Below are 21,921 nucleotides of genomic sequence, written 5' to 3'. Positions count from 1 at the left end.
GAGGCATGAGAATCACTTGAACCTGGGAGGTGGAAGTTGCAGTGAGCCGAGATCGTGCCACTGCACTCCAGCCTAGGCAACAGAGCAAGACTCTGTCGCAATAAGTAAATAAATAAATAAATAAATAAATAAATAAACCTGCACATGTACCTCCTGAATAAAAAATAAAATAAATAAACACAACAAAGTAAGACTTTATTTACTTTGAGTAGGAGTCTCGCTCTGTTGCCCAGGCTGGAGTACATTAGTGCAATCATGGCTCACTGCAGCTCTTATCAGTAATAGTTTTACAGTGTTAGGTTCTTATTAAGTTCTCAAATACTTATATATTCATCCAAGAATTATAGAGCTATATAGAAACACAGCTGGAAGGGGTTTTCATAGATTTCTAGGCTTATGCTTCCATAAACTTCACATATGCATACATGTTGTTGTAGAAAAAGAACAGATTCTTGTCACACGACCAGGAAAGATTAGGTTTGCAGACACTTTGAAGGGTGAGGGGGAAAGGAATTTATTGGCCAAAAAGGAAAAAGGAAAAACAACTCAGCAAAATGAGATTGAGTCCTGTTAACAGGCTCTCCACCTCACCGATTGAACCCCGGGTACCACCCAGGAACAGGACAGTCCAGACTCCTTCCCTACACAAATGGGGTGAACTTCCCGGGGCCCCACCCCATCCTCCCAGTGCATATGTGGACATTATTTAGAAAGAATCAGTCAGGGGTAGGGGAGTAGGGCAGGCTTCATCTGGGACCAGCAGTCCGGTTTTTCAACCTTCAGGATGTTTTAGGCTTGAAGGTTTTCAACCTTCAGGGGTTTCGCAGGGGGACCCTTGGCTGTCACCTGCATCTGTCAATATGTTAGATGCTTTCACCTATACTAATTCCAATCCTGTATCTTAGGTATTATTTTCCCCATTTTACAGATAAGAGAACTGAGGATAGTAAAACTTACATGACTTAAAGTTTATATATCTAATTTGAGGCACAGTCCAGTTCTACTTTACCACTTTACAACACCATAGACAGCATCAGAGAACTAGATGAGTAGACACTAATAATATCTTATATTTGTAAAGCATTTAATAAATTACAAATTATTTCTAATATATTATTTAACCTTCACAACAACCTTAAGTTACACAAAATGAGTATTATTAAAGCCTCACTTTATAGTTGAGGAAACTGAAGCTCAGAGAGCAATTAAGTAGTCTAAGATCATATTGACAGTAAATGACAGAGCTGAAATCCTGAGGTTTTCCTCAATATATCTATAGCCCTTTGTGAAAGCAAAACCATGTCAGAAATGAGACTAAGCATAACATGTAAAAGTTTGGTATTTGCTTTTGGAAAATCACAAGTCATAATCAAATTTTTTTTTCCAAAAGGAAATTTTTTATATTTATAAAAATGCAAATATTATTCTTATCACCCTCCCACTCCAAACCTTTAAAGATCCTGGTAATTATTAAAGTTATTTCCAATGAATTACTAATGCAAAAGACTCACAAATTGTTCTGCATATATTAAAGAGTTATTACAAGTCACTTACAGGAAAGTAGGTTTCCACAATTTCAAAATTCAGAAATCCAATTACAATCCATACCAAGAGGGTGGCAATGGAAACAAAAACAATAAAAGGAACAAAATAGCCACTGAGTTTGTCTGCAAACTGCTGGATAGGAGCCTAGAATTAAAAATAACAACAAGAAGAAGAAGAAGAAGCATATCAAAGTCTTTTCCGATACTGAATGCAGAGTATATTTAGTAGTTAGCACAAATAGAAATATTTTAACAAACTTCATGTTAATGGCCAGGTGTGGTGGCTCACACCTGTAATCCCAACACTTTGAGAGACTAAGGCAGGATGATAGCTTGAGTCCAGGAGTTCGAGACCATCCTGGGCAACTTAGGGAGACCCCGTTTCTATAAAAAAATTTTTTTTAAATTAGCTGGGTGTGGTGGCATGTGCCCTCACACAGTCCCAGCTACTCGGGAGGCTGAGGCAGAAGGATCGCTTGAACTTAGGAGGTCAAGGGTGCAGTGAGCCATGATGGTGTCACTGCACTCCAGCCTGGGCAACAGAGTGAGACCCTATATCAAAACAAAAACAAACGAACTCCATATTAATGCAACTAAAATTTTTATTGGAAAACGTAAAAGCTAGGTGAAGATTTATACTGAGAAGGCTTTAAAGAAAATAGTTTGTGTTTCTCCTAAGGAGTTGTTACCTTTGATGTTTGTGCCTCTTCCACAAGTTTGACAATTTGAGAAAGGGTTGTGTCTGCTCCAACATGTGTTGCGCAGATAAGCAGTGACCCGTTCTGGTTAATGGAACCAGCAATCACTGTGCTGCCAGGTTTCTTAGCCACAGGCATTGCCTCCCCTGTATGGAGAGTAAAGATAGATTTAAGGAGCATAAATGATCACTATCATGAAACATATCATTATTTGTTACTTGTCAAAAATACCTAGATATAAAATAGAATCTGAACAAATGCCTAGGTGAAAGTTGCTTTCCCTTTTTCCTTATATCAGTTCTAGGCCAATGCCAGGAATATAAACGTTGAACTGGAAAAACCTGTATGGTAGCTCTTGTTGGCAGATACTTTTAGAGTTTCACCCTAGTCCTAGAACATTGGTTCTTAACCTGTTCTCAAGGAACATTTAGAAATGTGGGAGGGAGTTTTCGTTTGTAATAATGACTGCACAGGATGGGGAAGGGGGTGCTACTACTTCGATTTAGTGTGCCAGTGCCAGGGTCAGGGGCACTGAATTGTACTACAGTGTGTAAGAGAGTCCCCCAGAACTAAGAATTGCCCCATCCAAACTGGCAATAGCACCCCTATTGAGAAACACACAGTCTCGTTGGGCACAGTGGCTCATGCCTGTAATCCTAGCACTTTGGGAGGCTGAGGCAGACAGATGGCTTGAACTCAGGAGTTCGAGACTGGGCAAGATGGCAAAACCCGATCTCTACAAAAAAATACAAAAGTTAGCCAGGCATGGTGACATGCGCCTGTAGTCCCAGGTACGTGGGAGGCTGAGGTGGGAGGATTGTTTGAGCCTGGGAGGCAGAGGTTGCTATGAGTCAAGATTGTGCCATTGCACTCCAACTTGGGTGACAGGGTAAGACCTTGTCTCAAGAAAGAAAGAAACACACAGTCCTAAATTATTTCCACATGGTTCATAAACTGAGCTTCTTCTAGGACTATCAGAGAGTTGAGATGGGAAAGGTATCATTTTGATTCTGCTTCAGATTGGCCTTAGTTACCTAAAATTTCTAAAACTATGCCAGGGCTATTCCCTTAGAGTAGACCCTGATGTGGAAAACCTGGACTCATGTCATAGCTCAGATTAGACCAGTCTTTACAGCAGGAAGGGCAGAATAGGTATTTGCCCAGGAAAATTTGCCAAAGTCCATCAAGTCTACAGGAAACTGAGACAACTTCCTTTGGTTATGCATTCTAGTAGCTAATAATCTCCAGTGATAAAAGCCTTCAATAGTTGATATGGTTTGGCTCTGTGTCCCCGCCCAAGTTTCATCTCTAATTGTAATCCCCACATGTTGAGGGAGGGACCTATAATCTCCACATGTCAAAGGAGGGAGGTGATTGAGTCATTTGGGGGCATTTCCCCCATGCTGTTCTTGTGATGAGTGAGTTTTCACAAGATCTGATGGTTTTTTAAGTGTCTGGCATTTCCCCTGCTGGCACTTGTCTCTACTGTTGCCTTATGAAGAAGGTCCTTGCCCCCTTCACCTTCTGCCAAGATTTTAAGTTTCCTGAGGCCTTCCCAGTCATGCAGAACTGTGAATCAATTAAATCTCCTTCCTTCATAAATTACCCAGTGTTGGGTATTTCTTTAGAGCAGTGTGAAAACTGACTAATGTAGTAAATTGAGTAAGTTGTTACCACAGGGAGTAGGACACTGTTATAAAGATACTTGAAAATGCGAAAGCGACTTTGGAACTGGGTAATGGGCAGAGGCTGGAACAGTTTGGAGGGCTCAGAAAAAGACAGGAAAATGTGGGAAAGTTTGGAACTTCATAGAAACCTGTTGAATGGTTTTAGGTTTTTTTGTTTTTTGTTTTTGTAACAGAGTTTCGCACTTCTTGCCCAGGCTGGAGTGCAATGGCGCAATCTCGGCTCACTGCAACCCCTGCTTCTTGAGTTCAAGTGATTCTTCTACTTCAGCCTCCCAAGTAGCTAGGATTACAGGCATGCTCCACCACACCTGGCTAATTTTATATTTTTAGTAGAGATGGGGTTTCACCATGTTGGTCAGGCTGGTCTCGAACTCCAGACCTTAAGCGATCCACCAGCCTCGGCCTCCCAAAGTGCTGGGATTACAGGCATGAGCCACTGCGCCCAGCCAAACTTGTTGAATGGTTTTGATCAAAATGCTGACAGTGATGTGAACAATGAAGTCCAAGCTGAGGTGGTCTCAGATGGAGATGAGGAACTTATTGGGCACTGGAGTAAAGGTCCCTCATGCTATGGTTTAGAAAAGAGATGGGTGGCAGCCGGGTGCGGTGGCTCACGCCTGTAATCCCAGCACTTTGGGAGGCCGAGTTGGGCTGATCACGAGGTCAGGAGATTGAGACCATCCTGGCTAACACGGTGAAACCCCGTCTCTACTAAAAAATACAAAAAATTAGCCGGGCATGGTGGCGGGTGCCTGTAGTCCCAGCTACTTGGGCGGCTGAGGCAGGAGAATGGGGTGAACCCGGGAGGCAGAGCTTGCAGTGAGCCGAGATCGTGCCACTGCACTCCAGCCTGGGTGACAGAGCGAGACTCCGTCTCCAAAAAAAAAAAAAAAAAAGAAAAGAGACGGGTGGCATTTTTTCCCCACCCTAGAGATCTGTGGAATAGTGAGCTTGAGAGAGATGATTTGTGATACCTGGCAGAAGAAATTTTTGAAGCAGCAAAGCATTCAAGACATGACCTGCATTATTCTGAAAGCATTCAGTTTTATGTGTTCACAAAGAGACGGTTTGAAATTGGAACTTATGTTTAAAAAGGAAGCAGAGCATAAAGGCTTGGAAAATTCACAGCCTGACAATGCAATAGAAAAGAAAAACCCATTTTCTGGGGAGAAATTCAAGCGGGCTGCAGAAATTTGCATAAGTAACGAGGAGCCAAATATTAATCGCCAAGACAACGGGGAAAACATCTCCAGGACATGTCAGAGATCTTGGCAGCAGCCCCTCCCATCACAGGCTCTGAGGCCTAGGAGAAAAAATGATTTTGTGGGCTGGGAACCAGGGCCTCTGATGCGCTGTGCAGCCTCAGTGACATGGTATCCTGCATCCCAGCAGCTTCAGCTCCAGTCATGGCTAAAAGTGGTCAAGATACAACTCAGGCCATTGCTTCAGAGGGTGCAAGCCCCAAGCCTTGGCAGCTTCCACGTGGTGTTGGGCCTGCAGGTGCACAGAAGTCAAGAACTGAGGTTTGGGAACCTCTGCCTAGATTTCAGAGGATGTATGGAAATGCCTGGATGACCAGGCATAAGTCTGCTGCAGGGGAGGAGCCATCATGGAAAACCTCTGCTAGGGCAGTTCAGAAGGGAAATGTGAGTTTGGAGCCCCCACACAGAGTCCCCAATGGGGCACTGCCTAGTGGAGCTGTGAGAAGAGGGCCACTATCCTCCAGACCACAGAATGGTAGAGATCCACCAACAGCTTGTACTGTGTACCTAGAAAAGACACAGACACTCAACAACAGCCCGTAAAAGCAGCCAGTGGCAGGGGCTGTACCCTGCAAAGCCACAGGGGTGGATCTGCCCAAGACCTTGGGAGCCCACTTCTTGCATCAGCATGACCTGGATGTGAGACATGAAGTCAAAGGAAATCATTTTGGGGCTTTAAGATTTAATGACTGCCCCAGTGGATTTTGGACTTGCATGGGGCCTGTAGCCCCTTTGTTTTGGCCAATTTCTCCCATTTGGAATGGGAGCATTTATCCAATGCCTGTACCCCCACTGTATCTTGTAAGGAACTCGTTTTTGATTTTACAGCCTCACAGGTGGAAGGGACTTGCCTTGTCTCAGAAGAGACTTTAGATTGTGGACTTTTGAGTTAATGCTGAAATAAGACTTTGGGAGACTGTTGGGAAGGCATGATTGGTTTTGAAATGTGAAAAGACATGACATTTGGGAGGGGTCGAGGGTGGGATGATATGGTTTTGCTCTGTGTCCCCACCCAAATCTCATCTCAAATTGTAATCCCCACATGTCGAGGAGGGGAGGTGATTGAATCATGGAGGTGGTTTCCCCTATGCTGTTGTCATGACAGTGAGTGAGTTCTCATGAGACCTTATGGTTTTATAAGCATCTGGTATTCCCCCTGCTAGCACTTCTCTCTCCTGCTGCCTTGTGAAGAAGGTCCTTGCTTTCCCTTCTCCTCCACCATGATTACAAGTTTCCTGAGGCCTTCCCAAACATGCGGAACTGTGAGTCAATTAAACCTCTTGTCTTTATAAATTACCCAGTTTCAGGTATTTCTTTATAGCAATGTGAAAATGGACTAATAGCATAACTAAATCCACCAAGTAAATCTGAGGAAACTGATTTAATGCAGTCTTAAAAGAACTTATTCTCTTTGTTCATAATATAGTTATTCATAGCTTCTACAAAAAGTGCTTCATCTTTCATGTCTATTTTTCTTAACATTTTGGTCATGATCCTTTGGAAGAACATACCTGTGATGAGGGACTCATCTACCATAGAATGTCCTTCAATAACACGACCATCCACTGGAAATTTGCCTCCTGGAACTACTTTAATGATATCTCCACGTTGTACAAGTTCCACATCCACTTGTTCTTCACTGGATATAAGTTAACATAAAAAGCACCATGATAATATGCTTCCTACCCTGACCTCTCCATGTAAGCTCTTCAGTATACATCAAGCTTGTGGCTCCATAATTACTACCAATGGAAGCTAGAACCAACATTTAAACTAGGAACTAGTATGTCAGTCTTGCTTACTGTTAGTGAACAGCACAGTAGCTAGCACAAAGTAGGCACTCTATTTTTTTGAACAGTCATTAAATTAAAAATGAAAGTTTTAAAAAATAATGTAATGGGTTTCATTTAACTAAAAATTTCTTTATCATGTAACTTTGCCTAAACAATTTTATGAGTATAAAAATGAGAAATACAAAAGAATGAAATCTAATCAAGTCTTTAGCTTTATCTTCCAATTTACAAGTAACATAGGAGTTATAGAACAAGTTAAATGAAACCAAAAGGAAACAAAGGATAAATTCAGATTGTGGGATATTCTACAGAACAACTGATGGCTATTTCTCCAAGTCAATTGTTTTGTGGGGAGGAGGGAAGGAAGGACAATGAGAAGAAAGAAGGGAGGCACTGTTTTAGATTAAAAGAACATAAGCCATATGATAGTCAAATGCTATGATGCATGGATCTTGTTTGAATTTTATTTCAGGCAAAGAGACTTAAAACATTTTGGAGACAACAGGAGAAATGTGAATATGAATTGGGTCTTAGGTGACATTAAGGAATTAATGTTCATTTTGTTAGGTACAATACGGTAGTATAGTTACATCAGAATATATCGTTTTTTAGAGATAATACAGAATATTTAGCAGTAAAACAATATGACTGAAATTTGGTTTAATACTACTGCAACAAGAAAGACAGACAAAATGGATAGATGAAGTATGGCAAAATGTGGATAATTTTTATAGCTGGGAGACAGATTATGTGAATTCATGATAGTCCTTTTTCTACTTCTGTATATATTTGAAATTTTTCTTAAGAAGTTAAAAAAAGAGAAGAGGGAAGAGGGAAGATAAATACCTGAGGAGGATATTATCAGAATCAAGAGTTACAATAGTTGCTTCTGTAGCTTGTAGTGAAATTAGCTTTGCAAGAGCCTCTGATGTTTTGCCCTATAAATTAAAAAAAACACATTGAAAATGCTAAGGAAGAAAAAGTTCAGGTCTTAACTAAAATAAAAATACAATCTTTAGCATTTACCCAAAAGATAGTTTTAGGAATATTAATTTGTTTAAAAATTAATATGAAAATGTTTCACTTCAAAATGTTTCACTAGAAAATGTTTCACTTCAGAAAGACAAAGTACATAAAATATTTTTTATTTATTTATTTTTTTTTTTTGAGACAGAGTCTCACTCTGTTACCCAGGCTGGATAACTGCAACCCCTGCCTCCTGGGTTCAAGCAATTCTCCTGCCTCAGCCTCCCGAGTAGCTGGGATTACAGGCGCACGCCACCATGCCTGGCTAATTTTTGTATTTTTAGTAGAGATGGGGTTCACCATGTTGGCCAGGCTGGTCTCAAACTCCTGACCTCGTGATCCACCCACCTCGGCCTCCCAAAGTGCTGGGATTACAGGCATGAGCCACCGCGCCCAGCCTAAAAGTACACAAAATATTTTTTAAAGTATTATTAGGTATAATTTATGAAGAAATTATATAAATTAATAAGAAAAATATGAGGAACCCAATAAACACACAGGCAAAGGACATATACAGGCAAATCATTCAAAAGGAAATATAAACATCCGATGATGAAAAAGTGTCTATCCCCACCATTAATGGAAGAAACACAAACTAAAGTAACCCTGTAATACCATTTAATGTCTATTAACTTAGCAAGAATTTGGGGGGGATGCAATGCTGGTGAAGTTGTAGTAAAAATACTTCACTGACATACCCCTGCTGGCAAAAACTGTTACAACTTGTACCATGAACCAGAGAAATATTTATGCCCTTTAACCCAGTAAGCACATCCTTTATAATGTCTTCTAAGATATTAGCTCAATGGAAATGACTATTAGACATGAATATGTTCAATGCAGGATTATCTAAAAATAAAAAATTAGAAACAATCTAATGGTGAAAAACACCTGAATGGTTTAGTAAATTAAAGCAAACTGATGTGACAAACTTAGTCAGAAATATTAGATAATAATCTAGACTGCAAAAATGGGGAAAAACTTTATAGTGTTAAGGGTACAAGGTAGTATGAATACTACATTTGCAACTCTGTTAAGTAGAAAGGTATGTAGAATGGAATTAGAAAATGATTTACATTATAGCAAGGGAATATGGGTGAATTTTTCTATCATTATTTTAAACCATGTGGTCATGTCAATTTTTCAATTAATAATGTGATGTAAGTAAATAAGTGATAAGTATTTCTGATTTGTCTCTCTCTCTTAAAAGAAACAGACATACTGTACTATCTACAGTATTAATTCCATATTTGGTAAATCTTCTAAACTGATATTTAACTTAAAATATTGCCAAAATGAAAATACGTCTTTCAGTAAATGGTTAACTACATAAAAACATATATTTCCAATGACTGGCCTAAAAAATACTATGGTCATTTATCCACCCAACATTTTAACAAATGTCACCCTTTCTTACCTTACCTTTGCTATATGTTCCAGCCATCGGCCTAGTGCAATAAACACAAACAGCATAGGGGGTGTGTCAAAGAAAGTAATAGGGTTCACTTTGGCTCTCTCATACATTGCAACTAGAAGAATAACCAAAGAGTAGGCAAATGCAATGGTGGTTGCCAGCACAATCAGTACGTCCATATTTGCTGTCTTATGCTTCAGTGCTTTATAAGCCTGAATGTAGAAGTACCAGCCTCCGAAAAACTGCAATATAGGAATGATAATCATTGAATTTTTAAAAATGCTGAAATTCACATATATATCTCAATAACTTAAAGTATCAATAGTCACTTTCTTTGGCTTTTAGCTAACCCATAAACACTAAAGGGAGATTAAGCCAAAACAATTGTGTCTGTATTTCAATAGACGTACATGCAGAGGGAGGTATTCAAATTGCTGCACAAGCCTGTGGGGCTATCATCTATGATCCAATGGATAGTCCATAATACAAGGAAAATCAGATATTTCTTCCTTTTTTTTTTTTTTTAAGAGACAGTCTTGCTATGTTGCCCAGGCTGGTCTCAAACTCCTGGCCTCAAGCAATCCTCCTGCCTCAGCCTCCCAAGTAGCTGGGATTACAGGCATGAGCTATCACACCAAGCAGATTTTTCTTTCTGAGGCTAGAAAAACAAGAACTAGGAAAGGAATTACATTTTCTCAAGGATTTTTTTGTGTAAAACTCACCCATCTTTCCAAAACTCAAACTAAGTGGTGTATCACAAGCTATGAAATCTGTCAGCCGTTTTTGTTGGTAAATATAACTGGAAAGCTTATTTCATTAAAAACAGAGAAACTAAGATGTTTTTTAAAATCATTATTGCCTTTTATAAGGATCAGATACAGGAAAAGATTTATTTGATAGAAGTATTCTATTCCACAGTAAAAGTTTATCTCGAAAAAAGAGTTTAAAACATACAGAAAGTAATGAACTGAAGTGCCAGGAAGAAATAACAAAAATAAAGTCATTGAGCTGGGTGCAGTGGCTAGTGCCTCAAAGTCCCAGCTACTCAGAAGGCTGAGGCGGAAGGACTGCTTGAGCCCAGGAGTTCAAGACCGCAGTGAGCTGTGCTTACACCACTGCATTCCAGCCTGGGTGACAGAGCAAAACCCCATCTCTAAAAAAAAAATAGATAAATAAAAATTTAAAAATAAAATAAAGTTATATACAGTAGCAGATATAAACACCAAATCCAAAAAACTTGAACTCTTTCTTAGGGGTTAAATGGCATCTATTATCTACTTAAATAACTACCCAGTTGAAGATTATTTTTGTAAAGCATATGGCATAAAATGATCAGACTTCTAGCTAACATCAGTTTTGTAGTTGAAAATAAACCTTGCCTGCCAAATTTTGCTTATTTTTCATTATTAACAAATATATTTGCTAACAATTCACTTGCCTGTACAGGTACACACAATAAAAAGGACAGCAAATTCATAACAGACAATCCTGGAAGAATCTGGCGCTCCAGGAACATAGAAGAATGAAGGTTGATCATTTCTTCTTTACTCATGTTTTGATTATGGTGAAGAGTTGCAAAGTGGTGGTCCATAACCATCATATATATCATCAGCCCCATTACAGGAATACAAAAAAACAGACTCACAAGAAAAGACCGTCTCCATCTTATATGGAAAAAATAAAAAAAGAAAAATCATGGTCATAAATAGCTAATGGGTAAATATTCTATGTACTACAGAGAGATATACATTGTGACCATTTCATCCAGTATAAGGATGATATTATAAAAACTGACATGCAAAAAAAAATTTGTAATAAGGAGTCAAAATCTGTTTTTTATTGACACTCCAAAAGTACTTACTGTCTTATTTCTCGTTTATGATCTAGGTGACTTGCTGACCGATCCTTCTTGACCAAAGAAGCTTCAAAACCTAAGCTCTAAGGAAATTCATGAGAAAAAATTATTTCACTGAACATATAAATATTGTATAGAGAAATTCTAAGCCATGGTATTGTCATTAAGAACAGTTCAATTACTGAGGGCAAGTCACTCTGGGGAATACAAAGATGAAGATGTGCTTCCTGCTCTTGATTGCATTTGTTTCCAATCTTTCATCAAAGAAATGAATATTTCCTTAGTGCTAGTTAATATCTATCCTATATATAACAGTTTAACTCAAGTACAGCTGTCTTCAGTAGAGGTTCTCATTGATAGGCCATAAAAGCTAGCACCAGGCCGGGCACGGTGGCTCATGCCTGTAATCCCAGCACTTTGGGAGGCCAAGGTGGGCAAATCACAAGGTCAGGAGTTCGAGAGCAGCCTGGCCAACATGGTGAAACCCCGTCTCTACTAAAAATACAAAAAATTAGCTGGACATAGTGGCAGGTGCCTGTAATCCCAGCTGCTCGGGAAGCTGAGGCAGGAGAATCGCTTGAACCCAGGAGGAGGAGGTTGCAGTGAGCTGAGATGGCGCCACTGCACTCCAGCCCAGGCGACAGAGTGAGACTCTGTCTCAAAAAAAAAAAAAAAAAAAAAAAAAAAAAAGCTAGCACCATACTAAACATATTGTTCAAGGCCTTGCATATGCAGTATTTAGTCTTGTTTTATCAGAAAAAGAACATGAACAAAAATCATTTTCCCCAATAAAACAAAGTATAAAAAGGAAACTACCCCTAAGCAAGACTTATCTGACCATAGATAGTAATACACATTATATTTCCAGCTGCTAGGGGAAATGCTGCCATCTTACATTTGTTGGCAGTGCACAGTGAATAGAACAAGCATGAGCTTTGGAGTCAGAGTAATTAGGCTCAAATCACAGTTACGACAGTTACTAGCTATGTGACTTTGGATAGTAACTTAACTTCTCTTAACCTGGGTTTCCTCACCTCCAAAATGAATATGACCACATTGCTGTGGGAATTAAGGGTTGAAGCTTTGCAATCTTGGTAACTGGCACATAGCAGGTACTCAGTAAAACTAGTTTCACAAAAATGGTAATGATAATGTCATCTATACGAATAGGATCTTAACTGAACTATTAAAATGCTTTAAATCACTTGAACACCAATTCTATAGCATACTGAAACTTTTAAAATACATTCACATGTATTACCACTTAAGATTTATTGAAGAACACAGGATGAATCTGTCACAAAGAAAGGGTTGTGTTTGTTTGTTTTAGAGACAAGGTCTCTCTCACGGTAACCTTCAACTCCTGGGGTTAAGCAATCCTCCTACCTCTGCTTCTCGTGTGATTAATACTATGGGTGCATGGCGCCACATCTGGTTAATTATTTTAATTTTTGTTGCAGAGACAGGGTCTCGCTACATTGCCCAGGATGGTCTTGAACTCCTGGCCTCAAGTGATTCTGCCGTCTAGGCCTCTCAAAATGCTGAGATTATAGGCATGAGCCACTATGTCCAGCTGGGTTTAGTCTTTTAAATTTCTTACTTTAACTTAAAAATAGGTCTTTCGTTTTGACCTAACAAACAAAAAGCCATCAAGCAGGATCCTTCACTTTCTTAGTAACTAATATGAATCTTATTTATAACAAATTATACTTTATTTCCATTTTCTAAATATTTTAAGTGTTTTATGTTTCTAACTTGTTTGCTCCTGATTAATAGTGTAAATGTACCTTTGCCTAACTTTTCCTGAAAAAGACCAAAAGAAAATGCAGACACGTTTACATTAAATTTTGAGACAGATCTTGTTTGAAGTATTCAAAGGAGTTTGATTTTTTTTTTCATTGCCTCTATCTGATGCAAACCAGAAATGATTCACGGGAGTGCTGATTAAATAGGTAAGAACACAGAAACATAAATTCTTGGCACTTACTTCAATTGTATGGATAATATCTCTAGGACCAATAATTTCTGGGTCATATTTAATATGTGCTTTGTTGGTTGCCAGGGCCACGGAGCAGTATAGGATCCCTCTGTGTTTTGTGAGACTAGACTCTATTTTATGTACGCAGGAGGCACACGTCATTCCCCTCACCTGTTAAAGACAAAGCATTTGTTCTTCAGGAATATACTTTTTCCACCATTAAACATGAGTTATCACTTTTTTTTTTTTTTTTTTTGAGACAGAGTCTCTCGCTCTGTCGCTCAGGTTGGAATGCAGTGGCACGATCTCGGCTCACTGCAACCTCTGCCTCCCAGGTTCAAGTGATTCTTCTGCCTCACCCTCTCAAGTAGCTGGGGTTACAGGCATGTTCTACCACACCTGGCTAATTTTTTGTCTTTTTTGTAGAGACAGGGGGTTTCACCATGTTGGCCAGGCTGGTCTCGAACTCCTGACCTCAAGTGATCCACCATGCCCAGCCCGAGTTACCACTTTTTACTAAAAGGACTCATGGGATTGCCACACAAGATCTTAATTGCTCTACTAGTATGCTTTAGATATGATCATTAGGATACCATTTTTATACCACATTGAACAAATACATGGTCCCAGATAGAAGAGGATCTCATTAAAAGTCTCCAAATTCCTGTCACTACTACTCAGTGATAGAGGATTTGACATTTATTATTGTTTCTTGTATCCAGTCTTGCTTCCCTCTGGATTTTTTTTTCACCCTGCTGAAGTATATAACCACTAGTATAGCTTTTAGTGAAATTAATGGATGGCAAAAGTGTTTTGACTTTCTATGTCTAAAAATGTATTTTTCCCTATATCTTGAGTGGGGTTATAGTTTAGCTGGGCGTTAAATTACAAAATGGATGGGCATGACTTCTAGAATGACTGTGTGAGGAGCTCAGCAAATCCTTTCCTCAAAAAGCAATGATAAAACTGACAAAAGTATCAAAAAACAGCCAATGAAATACTCTGGAAATTGACCAAAGGGCATACCACAAATTAAGAAGGATTTATTCAAGAATATCTGCTGCAGGGATATCAGTGCAAATGGTGCAGTAAGACCTCTAAAATTCTCTCCTCTGTAAAAGCAATGAGAAAACTGGCAGAAATTGTAAGAACCGTCTTTTTCCAGAAATCTGGAAATCAAACAAAAGCTTGCAGCAATCTAGGAAGCATTTATTCAAGAAAACAAGATGGAGTACAAAAAATAGAATGAATAAGACATAGTATTTCATAGCACAACAGGATGACTATAGTCAATAATAACTTAATCATACGTTTAAAAATAACTAAAAGAGTATAAATAGATCATCTGTAACACAAAGGATAAATGCTTGAGGGGATGGATACCCCATGTTATATGATGTGTTTGTTACTCATTGCATGCCTGTATTAAAACGTCTCATATACCTCATAAATATATGCACATGCACCTATGCTGTACCCAGAAAACTTCTGTGCTCTAAACAACACCGCCAAGGAAGAGGCAATACCAGAATGGGAGAAAATATTTGAAAATCATATATCAGATAAGGGACTTGTATCTAGAATATATAAAGAATTCTTACAACTCAGTAATAAAAAGACAAACAATCCAATTAAAAATGGGCAAAAATGGTCGGGCGCGGTGGCTCACGCCTGTAATCCCAGCACTTTGGGAGGTCGAGGCAGGCGGATCATGAGGTCAGGAGATCGAGACCATCCTGGCTAACACAGTGAAACCCCATCTCTACTAAAAATACAAAAAATTAGCCGGCGTGGTGGCAGGCGCCTGTAGTCCCAGCTACTCGGTAGGCTGAGGCAGGAGAATGGTGTGAACCCGGGAGGCGGGGCTTGCAGTGAGCCAAGATCGCACCACTGCACTCCAGCCTGGGAGACAGAGCGAGACTCCGTCTCAAAAAAAAAAAAAAAAAAAGGCAAAAAGTTGAATTGTTTCTCCAAAGAACATTTATGAAAGGCCAATAAGCACAAGAAAAGATACTCAACATCATTAGTCATCAGGGAAATGCAAATCAAAACCAAAATGAGATACCAGTTCACTTCCACGGGGATAGCTATAATAAAAAGGTAATAGTTAAGTGTTGACATGCATATGGAACAATTGGAACGTCAATACAATGTTGGTGGGGATATGAAATGGTACAATTGCTTTAGAAAACAGTCTGGCAGTCCCTTAAAAGGTTAAATATAGAGTTACTAGATGACTTAGTAATTCCACTTCTAGGTATATCCCCAAGGGAATTAAAAACATAAGTTCACACAAAAACTTGTACATGAATGTTCATAGCAGTACTATTTATAATAGCAGCAATATTCATAAAGTGGTAACAACCCAATTGTCCATCAACTGATGACTAAATCAACAAAATGTAGTATATTCATACACTGGAATATTATTTGGCAATAAAAAGGAATGCAGTAATGATACATGCTACAACATGGGATCAGCCATGAATATACTATGGTAAATAAAAGAAGCCGGTTACAAAGGACCACATATTACATTATTCCATTTATATGAAATGTCCAGAATAGGCAAATCTATACAAATACAAAGTAGATTAGGGGTTGCCTAGGGTAGAGACAGTAGAACCAGTACAGGTAAGAGATTAGGACTAAAGAATGACTACTAATGAGTTTTATTTTAATGGGGATGAAAATGTTTTGAAATCAGATAGTGGTGATAGTTGCACAAGTCTGTGAATATACTAAAAACCACTGGGTTGTACACTTTAAAAAGGTGAGTTTTATGGTATTTCAAAAAAGCTATTATTTTTTAATCCTTAAAAACATATAAAAGCCTACTCATTCTTTTTCACTGTTTTTAATAGCTACTCAGTATCTCATGATATGAATGTATCATAATTTATTTAGCCCCTAATGACTGAAATTTAGTTTTTCCCCATATTTTGCTATTGTAAACAATACTATAATGAACATCTTTGCATACATGTCATTCATACATATGCAAACATGTCTGTTGGATAAATTCCTACAAGTGGAACTTCTGAGGCAAAGGCTATGTGCAATTTCACCTTTGACAGATATTGCCAAATTCCTCTGTTGGCATCTTGTATCAATGTACACGCCACCAGCAATACATGAGAGATCAGAAACATAATGTTAACAAAATTGTTAACTTTACCAATCCAATAAGTGAAAATGGTATTTCAGTGCCATTTTAATTTGCTTTACTCATTACAAATGAAGTTGAACATCTTTTCATGTTTAAGGGGTATTGTTTTTGCTTTTCTGTGAACTGTCAGTTCATATACTTTATCATAGAAAAGAAATTTTGGGGTGCTGACGCTTGTCTTATTGACGTAGAAAAGTTCTTCGTATATGAAAAAAATTAACCTTCATCTATGATATGAATTATTATTATTTTAATTGCCTTTTGACTTTCCATTTGGTGTTTTCCTCCCAAGAAGAAATGTTTAGGTATCTGAATTCATCGATCTATTAATCTTTTCTTTTATTGGTTTTGTATCATATTTTAGAAAAACGCTTCCTACTCCAATATTGTTTTTTTCTTCTTTTTTTTCCTTTTTTTTTTTTTTTTTGAGACAGAGTTTCACTGTTGTTGCCCAGGTTGGAGTGCAATGGCGTGATCTTGGCTCACTGCAACCTCCACCTCCCGGGTTCAAGCGATTCTCCTGCCTCAGCTTCCCGAGTATCTGGGATTAGAGGCACATGCCACCACACCCGGCTAATTTTTTGTATTTTTAGTAGAGACGGGGTTTCACCATGTTGGCCAGGGTGGTCTTGAACTCCTGACTTCAGGTGATCCACCCACCTCGGCCTCCCAAAGTGCTGGGATTAGAGGCATGAGCCACCGCACCCGGCCTCCAATATTGTTTTATAAATGAATTAGATGTTATCATTGGGAAAAGCTAGATGAAGGCTACATGGAAATTTTCTGTACTATTTTTTTACTTCCTTGTGAGTCTAAAATTATTTCAGTGATGAACTGGTGGATTGATGTATGATAAAGCAAATATAGTAAAGTATTAATTGTAGAATCTAGCTGGTATATATAGGGTATCTACTGTATAATTCCTCTGACTTTTCTGTATGTCTGAAAGTTTCATAATATTGAAAAAAAATGCTCCAAATATTTCTTCTAGTAATTTCATGGTTTCATTATTTACATTCAATTTTGGGAGGCAGGCAAGGTCTCACTCTGTCAACCTAGGCTGGAGTGCAGTGGCATGAACACAGCTCACTGCAGCCTCAACCTCCCAGGCTCAAGCAATCCTCCCACCTCAGCCTCCCAAGTAGCTGGGACTACAGATGCACACCACCACACCTGGCTAAATATTTACTTTTTAAATTTTTTATTTTTATTTTTATTTATTTTTTTGAGATGGAATCTCACTGTGTCACCCAGGCTGGAGTGCAGTGGCGCAATCTTTGGCGCAATCTTGGCTCAGTGCAACCTCCGCCTCCCAGGTTCAAACAATTCTCATGCCTCAGCCTCCCGAGTAGCTGGGATTACAGGTGCACACCACCACACCCAGCTAATTTTTGTATTTTTAATAGAGACAGGGTTTCACCATGTTGGTCAGGCTGATCTTGAACTCCTGACCTCAGGTAATCTGCCCACCTCGGCCTCCCAAAGTGCTGGGATTACAGGCGTGAGCCACCATGACTGGCCTAAATTTTTACTTTTTGTAGAGGCGGGGTTTCACCTGTTGCCTAGGCTGGTCGTGAACTCCTGGGTTCAAGTGATCCTCGCACCTCGGCCTCCCAAAATGCTGAGATTACAGGCATGAGCCAACACACCCAGCCTACATTCGAATTTTTGCTTAAACTGGAACTTATTTTGGTACAAGATTAATTTTTTTGTTTTAATTTTTTAAATTATACAAATAAATTTAAATACATTCTAGCTGTAAAAATTTCAATGTTGAAAAGATGCAAGTTTCTCTTTGATCTTCTCTCTCAATCCCACTCTCTTCCTGAGATAAACACTGTTAATCATGTGTATACACTAGTCCTTTGTCTAGGTGTTTATATACATATGTAAGTACACATACATGTAGTTTTGCATTTTTTACTAAATGAGATTATGCCATAAGTATTACACTGCAACTTGTTCTGCTTAAGTAAATAATATGTCCTGGAAATCTTTACTTGTCAGTTAATATTGATCTATTTTACTCTTTTAACATCTGTATTGTATTCTATAATATGTCTACACATAATGTATTTAAACATTCCCTATTAAAGGACATTTAATATAGATTGGTTCTAAATTTTTGCTCTTAAAATTATATAATAAATATAATCTTATGAATGTTCACATAAACAAAGTCTCATTCTGTCACCCAGGCTGGAGTGCAGTGGTGTGATCTCAGCTCACTGCAACCTCTGCCGCCTGGGTTTAAGTGATTCTCATGCCTCAGCCTCCCAAGTAGCTGGGACTACAGGAGCACACCATCACACCTGGCTAATTTTTGTATTTTTCATAGAGATGGGATTTCACCATGTTGGCTGGGCTGGTCTCGAACTCCTGACCTCAAGTAATTCATCCACCTCAGCCTCCCAAAGTGCTGGGATTACAGGTGTGAGCCACCATGCCCAGCCCTATATGATCATATTTCCACAGGAAAGAATCCTAGCAGCTGATTTGCTGGGTTGGAGAAAGTGATCACTTTAAATCAATATGCCTTACACCAGGTTTTATGACTTTATAAAATTTGAGTCTTTAATGCACTGGAATTTATTCAATTACATGCTACTAGATAGGAATCATACTATATTTTAAATGTTAATTTTCATTTATTCATTCAAACCCAATTCTTTTTTGGTTAATAGAGATATGACAATTATCTTTTTAAATTCCATGCTTGAAGAGTACCATTAAATCATACCTTATCCTTCCATTTTCCAGTTTCCTTAATTTTCATCATATCTTATTTTCCCCACCTTTAATTATCTTCACAACTCTTCTCTGAACCTTACCAAGTTTTTTTTCTGGAAATTTTATTAATCACACAAAAAATCTTACTTACAACAAGTTCCAAAACACCATCTCCTTCATCAGCATTTTCTATCACAGTGGCTCCAAATCCAAGCTCTCGGATGAACTCTGCTATCATTGGGGGTTGTATAACAGCAGGATTATACCTTACTTCTGCCTTGCCAGCCATCAGGGCCACAAGTATAGAATATATTCCTAAGAGCATTGATAAGAAAAACAATACAGATAACATTCTTTTTAAAAAGAGTAATGTTATAATTACTTTTTAGTATTCTCAAGTACGAAAGGATTTCTCTTAAGTATGAAAGGATTTGAATCTGGAGAAATTTATTATTTAACTTTTATACCAGTCTTGACCCCAAACAATTAGAACTATTCCAAAAGATAGCCTGATTTTTCTTAAACTTTTTATTATGGAAATTTTCAATTATATGTGTGTGTGTGTGTGTGTGTGTGTGTGTATAAGAACATAATAAACTTGATGTACCTATCACCTTGCTTCATAATACTTGGCTAATCTTATTTCATATACATTCCTACACCCTCCACTCGCTGCTCTCTATCTGGATTATGCTGAAGCAAGTCCCAGACATCACATCATTTCATGTGTAAATATTTAAATATATATCTCTAAAAAATAGACTCTTTTTAAAAAACCATAATACCATTTTCACACCTAAAATAATTCTTCAATATCATCAAATATCCAAGCAGTATTCATATTTTTACAATTGTGTTATAACTGTTTACTAGTTTAACAGTTTTTTGTTTGACTTGGATCCAAATAAGGCCTATGAATTGCAATTGCTTGAGACTGTATCTTGTAAATATAAAGCATTTTTAGAAATTAATAAGACAGAGTACTAGAGAAACGGACTCGGCTGGGCATGACGTCTCATGCCTGCAATCCCAGAACTTCGGGAGGCCGAGGAGGGCAGATAGCTGGAGTCCAGGAGTTCGACACCAGCCTGGGCAATATGGCAAAACCCTGTCTCTACCAAAAAAAATACAAAAATTAGCTGGGCATGGCGGTGCATGCCTGTGGTCTCAGCTACTCAGGAAGCTGAGGTGGGAAGATCACTTGAGCCTGGGAGGTCGAGGCTGCAGTAAGCAGTGTTCATGCCACTGCAATGCACCATGTGTGACAGAGTAGGATACTGTCTCAAAAAAAAAATAGAGAAAGGAACTCAAGTACTTATGAAATCATAATTGTAGCGAAGAATCCAATAATTACCAACATACACATTATAATATTATCAAATAATAGTCATTTATTTAAATTATCAGGTTTTAGTGTCTGGCACACAGTAATCTAAAAAGCTCTTATTCCTAGAAAAAAAGTCCCATGCAACTTGTTAACCAAAAAAAGGAGTTCATTTTATGGCCGTCATGCTGTTCACTAGTGCAAACCTTTTTTTTTAACAACCATTCCACTTTTCTAGGCCAGCTATTGCTGTCATTGCCAGGAAGAAAATTAATTCTACATAGCAAAAATAGAAGCTCTTTCTAGGAATCTGTGGCATTTGATGGCTATCTGACAGGGAATGGGGATCAACAGTCCATAGGTCAAGTCTGAGGTTTGGTAAAAAAAAGAAAAAATGATTAAATATTAATTTAATAGCTTTAAATAAGTAAACAGGATAGTGGGGGTTGTAAGGGGAAGTGGGAATGGTTAATGGGTACAAAGAAAAAGAATGAATAGGACCTAGTATTTGATAGCACAACAGTGTGACTATAGTCAATCATAATTTAATTGTACATTTAAAAGTAACAGAATATAATTGAATTGTTTATAACACAAAGGATAAATGCTTGAAGAGATGGATACCCCATTTTCCACGATGTGATTATTATGCATTGCATGTTTGTATCAAAACATCTCATGTACCCTATAAATATATACACTTACTATACACTCACAAAAATTAAAAATTAAAAAAATAGATAAACGTATACACAGTGAAAAAAAGAAAACAAAATACCTAATATAATCTAATTTTTCTACATAAAGTGCTTACATTTTGGGCTTTGTTGGTATCAAACAATTCAGGTGATCTGTTCATGGGAAAGTGTCAGTAATATGGGAAAGGTATAGAGAAAGTAGGAAAAAATCTTTTTGCTTCAGCTGAATGTAATCTATGGGCAAACAAAAATAGAAGGGAAAATTTGATTTTTCAAATGTCAAAAATATAAGTTCAATACTTATGTAAATTGCAGATAGTTTAAAAACTCTTCAAACTATAATAAGAACTCTTTCTATTCATTTTTTTTAAATATAATGCAGGGCCAGGTGTGGTGGCTCATGCCTGTAATCCTAGCACTTTGGGAGACCCAGGTGGGTGGATAACTTGAGGTCAGGAGTTCAAGACCAGCCTGGCCAACATGGTGAAACTCTGTCTCTAATAAAAATACAAAAATTAGCCAGGCATGGTGGCATACACCTGTAGTCCCAGCTACTAGGGAGGCTAAGGCAGGAAAATCGCTTGAACCCAGGAGGTAGACGTTGCAGTGAGCCAAGATGGTCCTACTGCACTCCAGCCTGGGCAACAGAGTGAGACTTGTCTCAAAATATAAATTACATATATATTTATATATTAATATACATTTATATATTAATATATAACATACATTATAAAATATATAT

The 21,921-nt window shown here is 38.1% G+C and overlaps 1 protein-coding gene across 5 annotated transcripts in view; it reads right to left on the bottom strand.

Annotated features, from left to right (window-relative positions):
* The window catches only part of ATP7A (ATPase copper transporting alpha), a 139,172-nt gene that overhangs the window by 27,343 nt on the left and 89,908 nt on the right, over positions 1-21,921 (bottom strand). For all 5 annotated transcript variants that reach the window (XM_063660759.1, XM_054472316.2, XM_063660760.1 and 2 more), the window contains 9 exons: positions 19,309-19,472; positions 13,268-13,429; positions 11,287-11,363; positions 10,864-11,089; positions 9,434-9,667; positions 7,832-7,923; positions 6,704-6,831; positions 2,234-2,388; positions 1,555-1,689 (listed from right to left, as the gene is read on the bottom strand). In XM_063660759.1, the coding sequence (XP_063516829.1) occupies positions 1,555-1,689; positions 2,234-2,388; positions 6,704-6,831; positions 7,832-7,923; positions 9,434-9,667; positions 10,864-11,089; positions 11,287-11,363; positions 13,268-13,429; positions 19,309-19,472 (1,373 nt within the window). The remainder of the gene's footprint in view (positions 1-1,554; positions 1,690-2,233; positions 2,389-6,703; positions 6,832-7,831; positions 7,924-9,433; positions 9,668-10,863; positions 11,090-11,286; positions 11,364-13,267; positions 13,430-19,308; positions 19,473-21,921) is intronic.

Source organism: Pongo pygmaeus, chromosome X, assembly GCF_028885625.2.
Source record: "Pongo pygmaeus isolate AG05252 chromosome X, NHGRI_mPonPyg2-v2.0_pri, whole genome shotgun sequence".
Classification (NCBI taxonomy): Eukaryota; Metazoa; Chordata; class Mammalia; order Primates; family Hominidae; genus Pongo; species Pongo pygmaeus.
The sequence above is the reverse complement of the archived record's forward strand: the minus strand, read 5'-3'. Positions and strand labels throughout refer to the sequence as shown.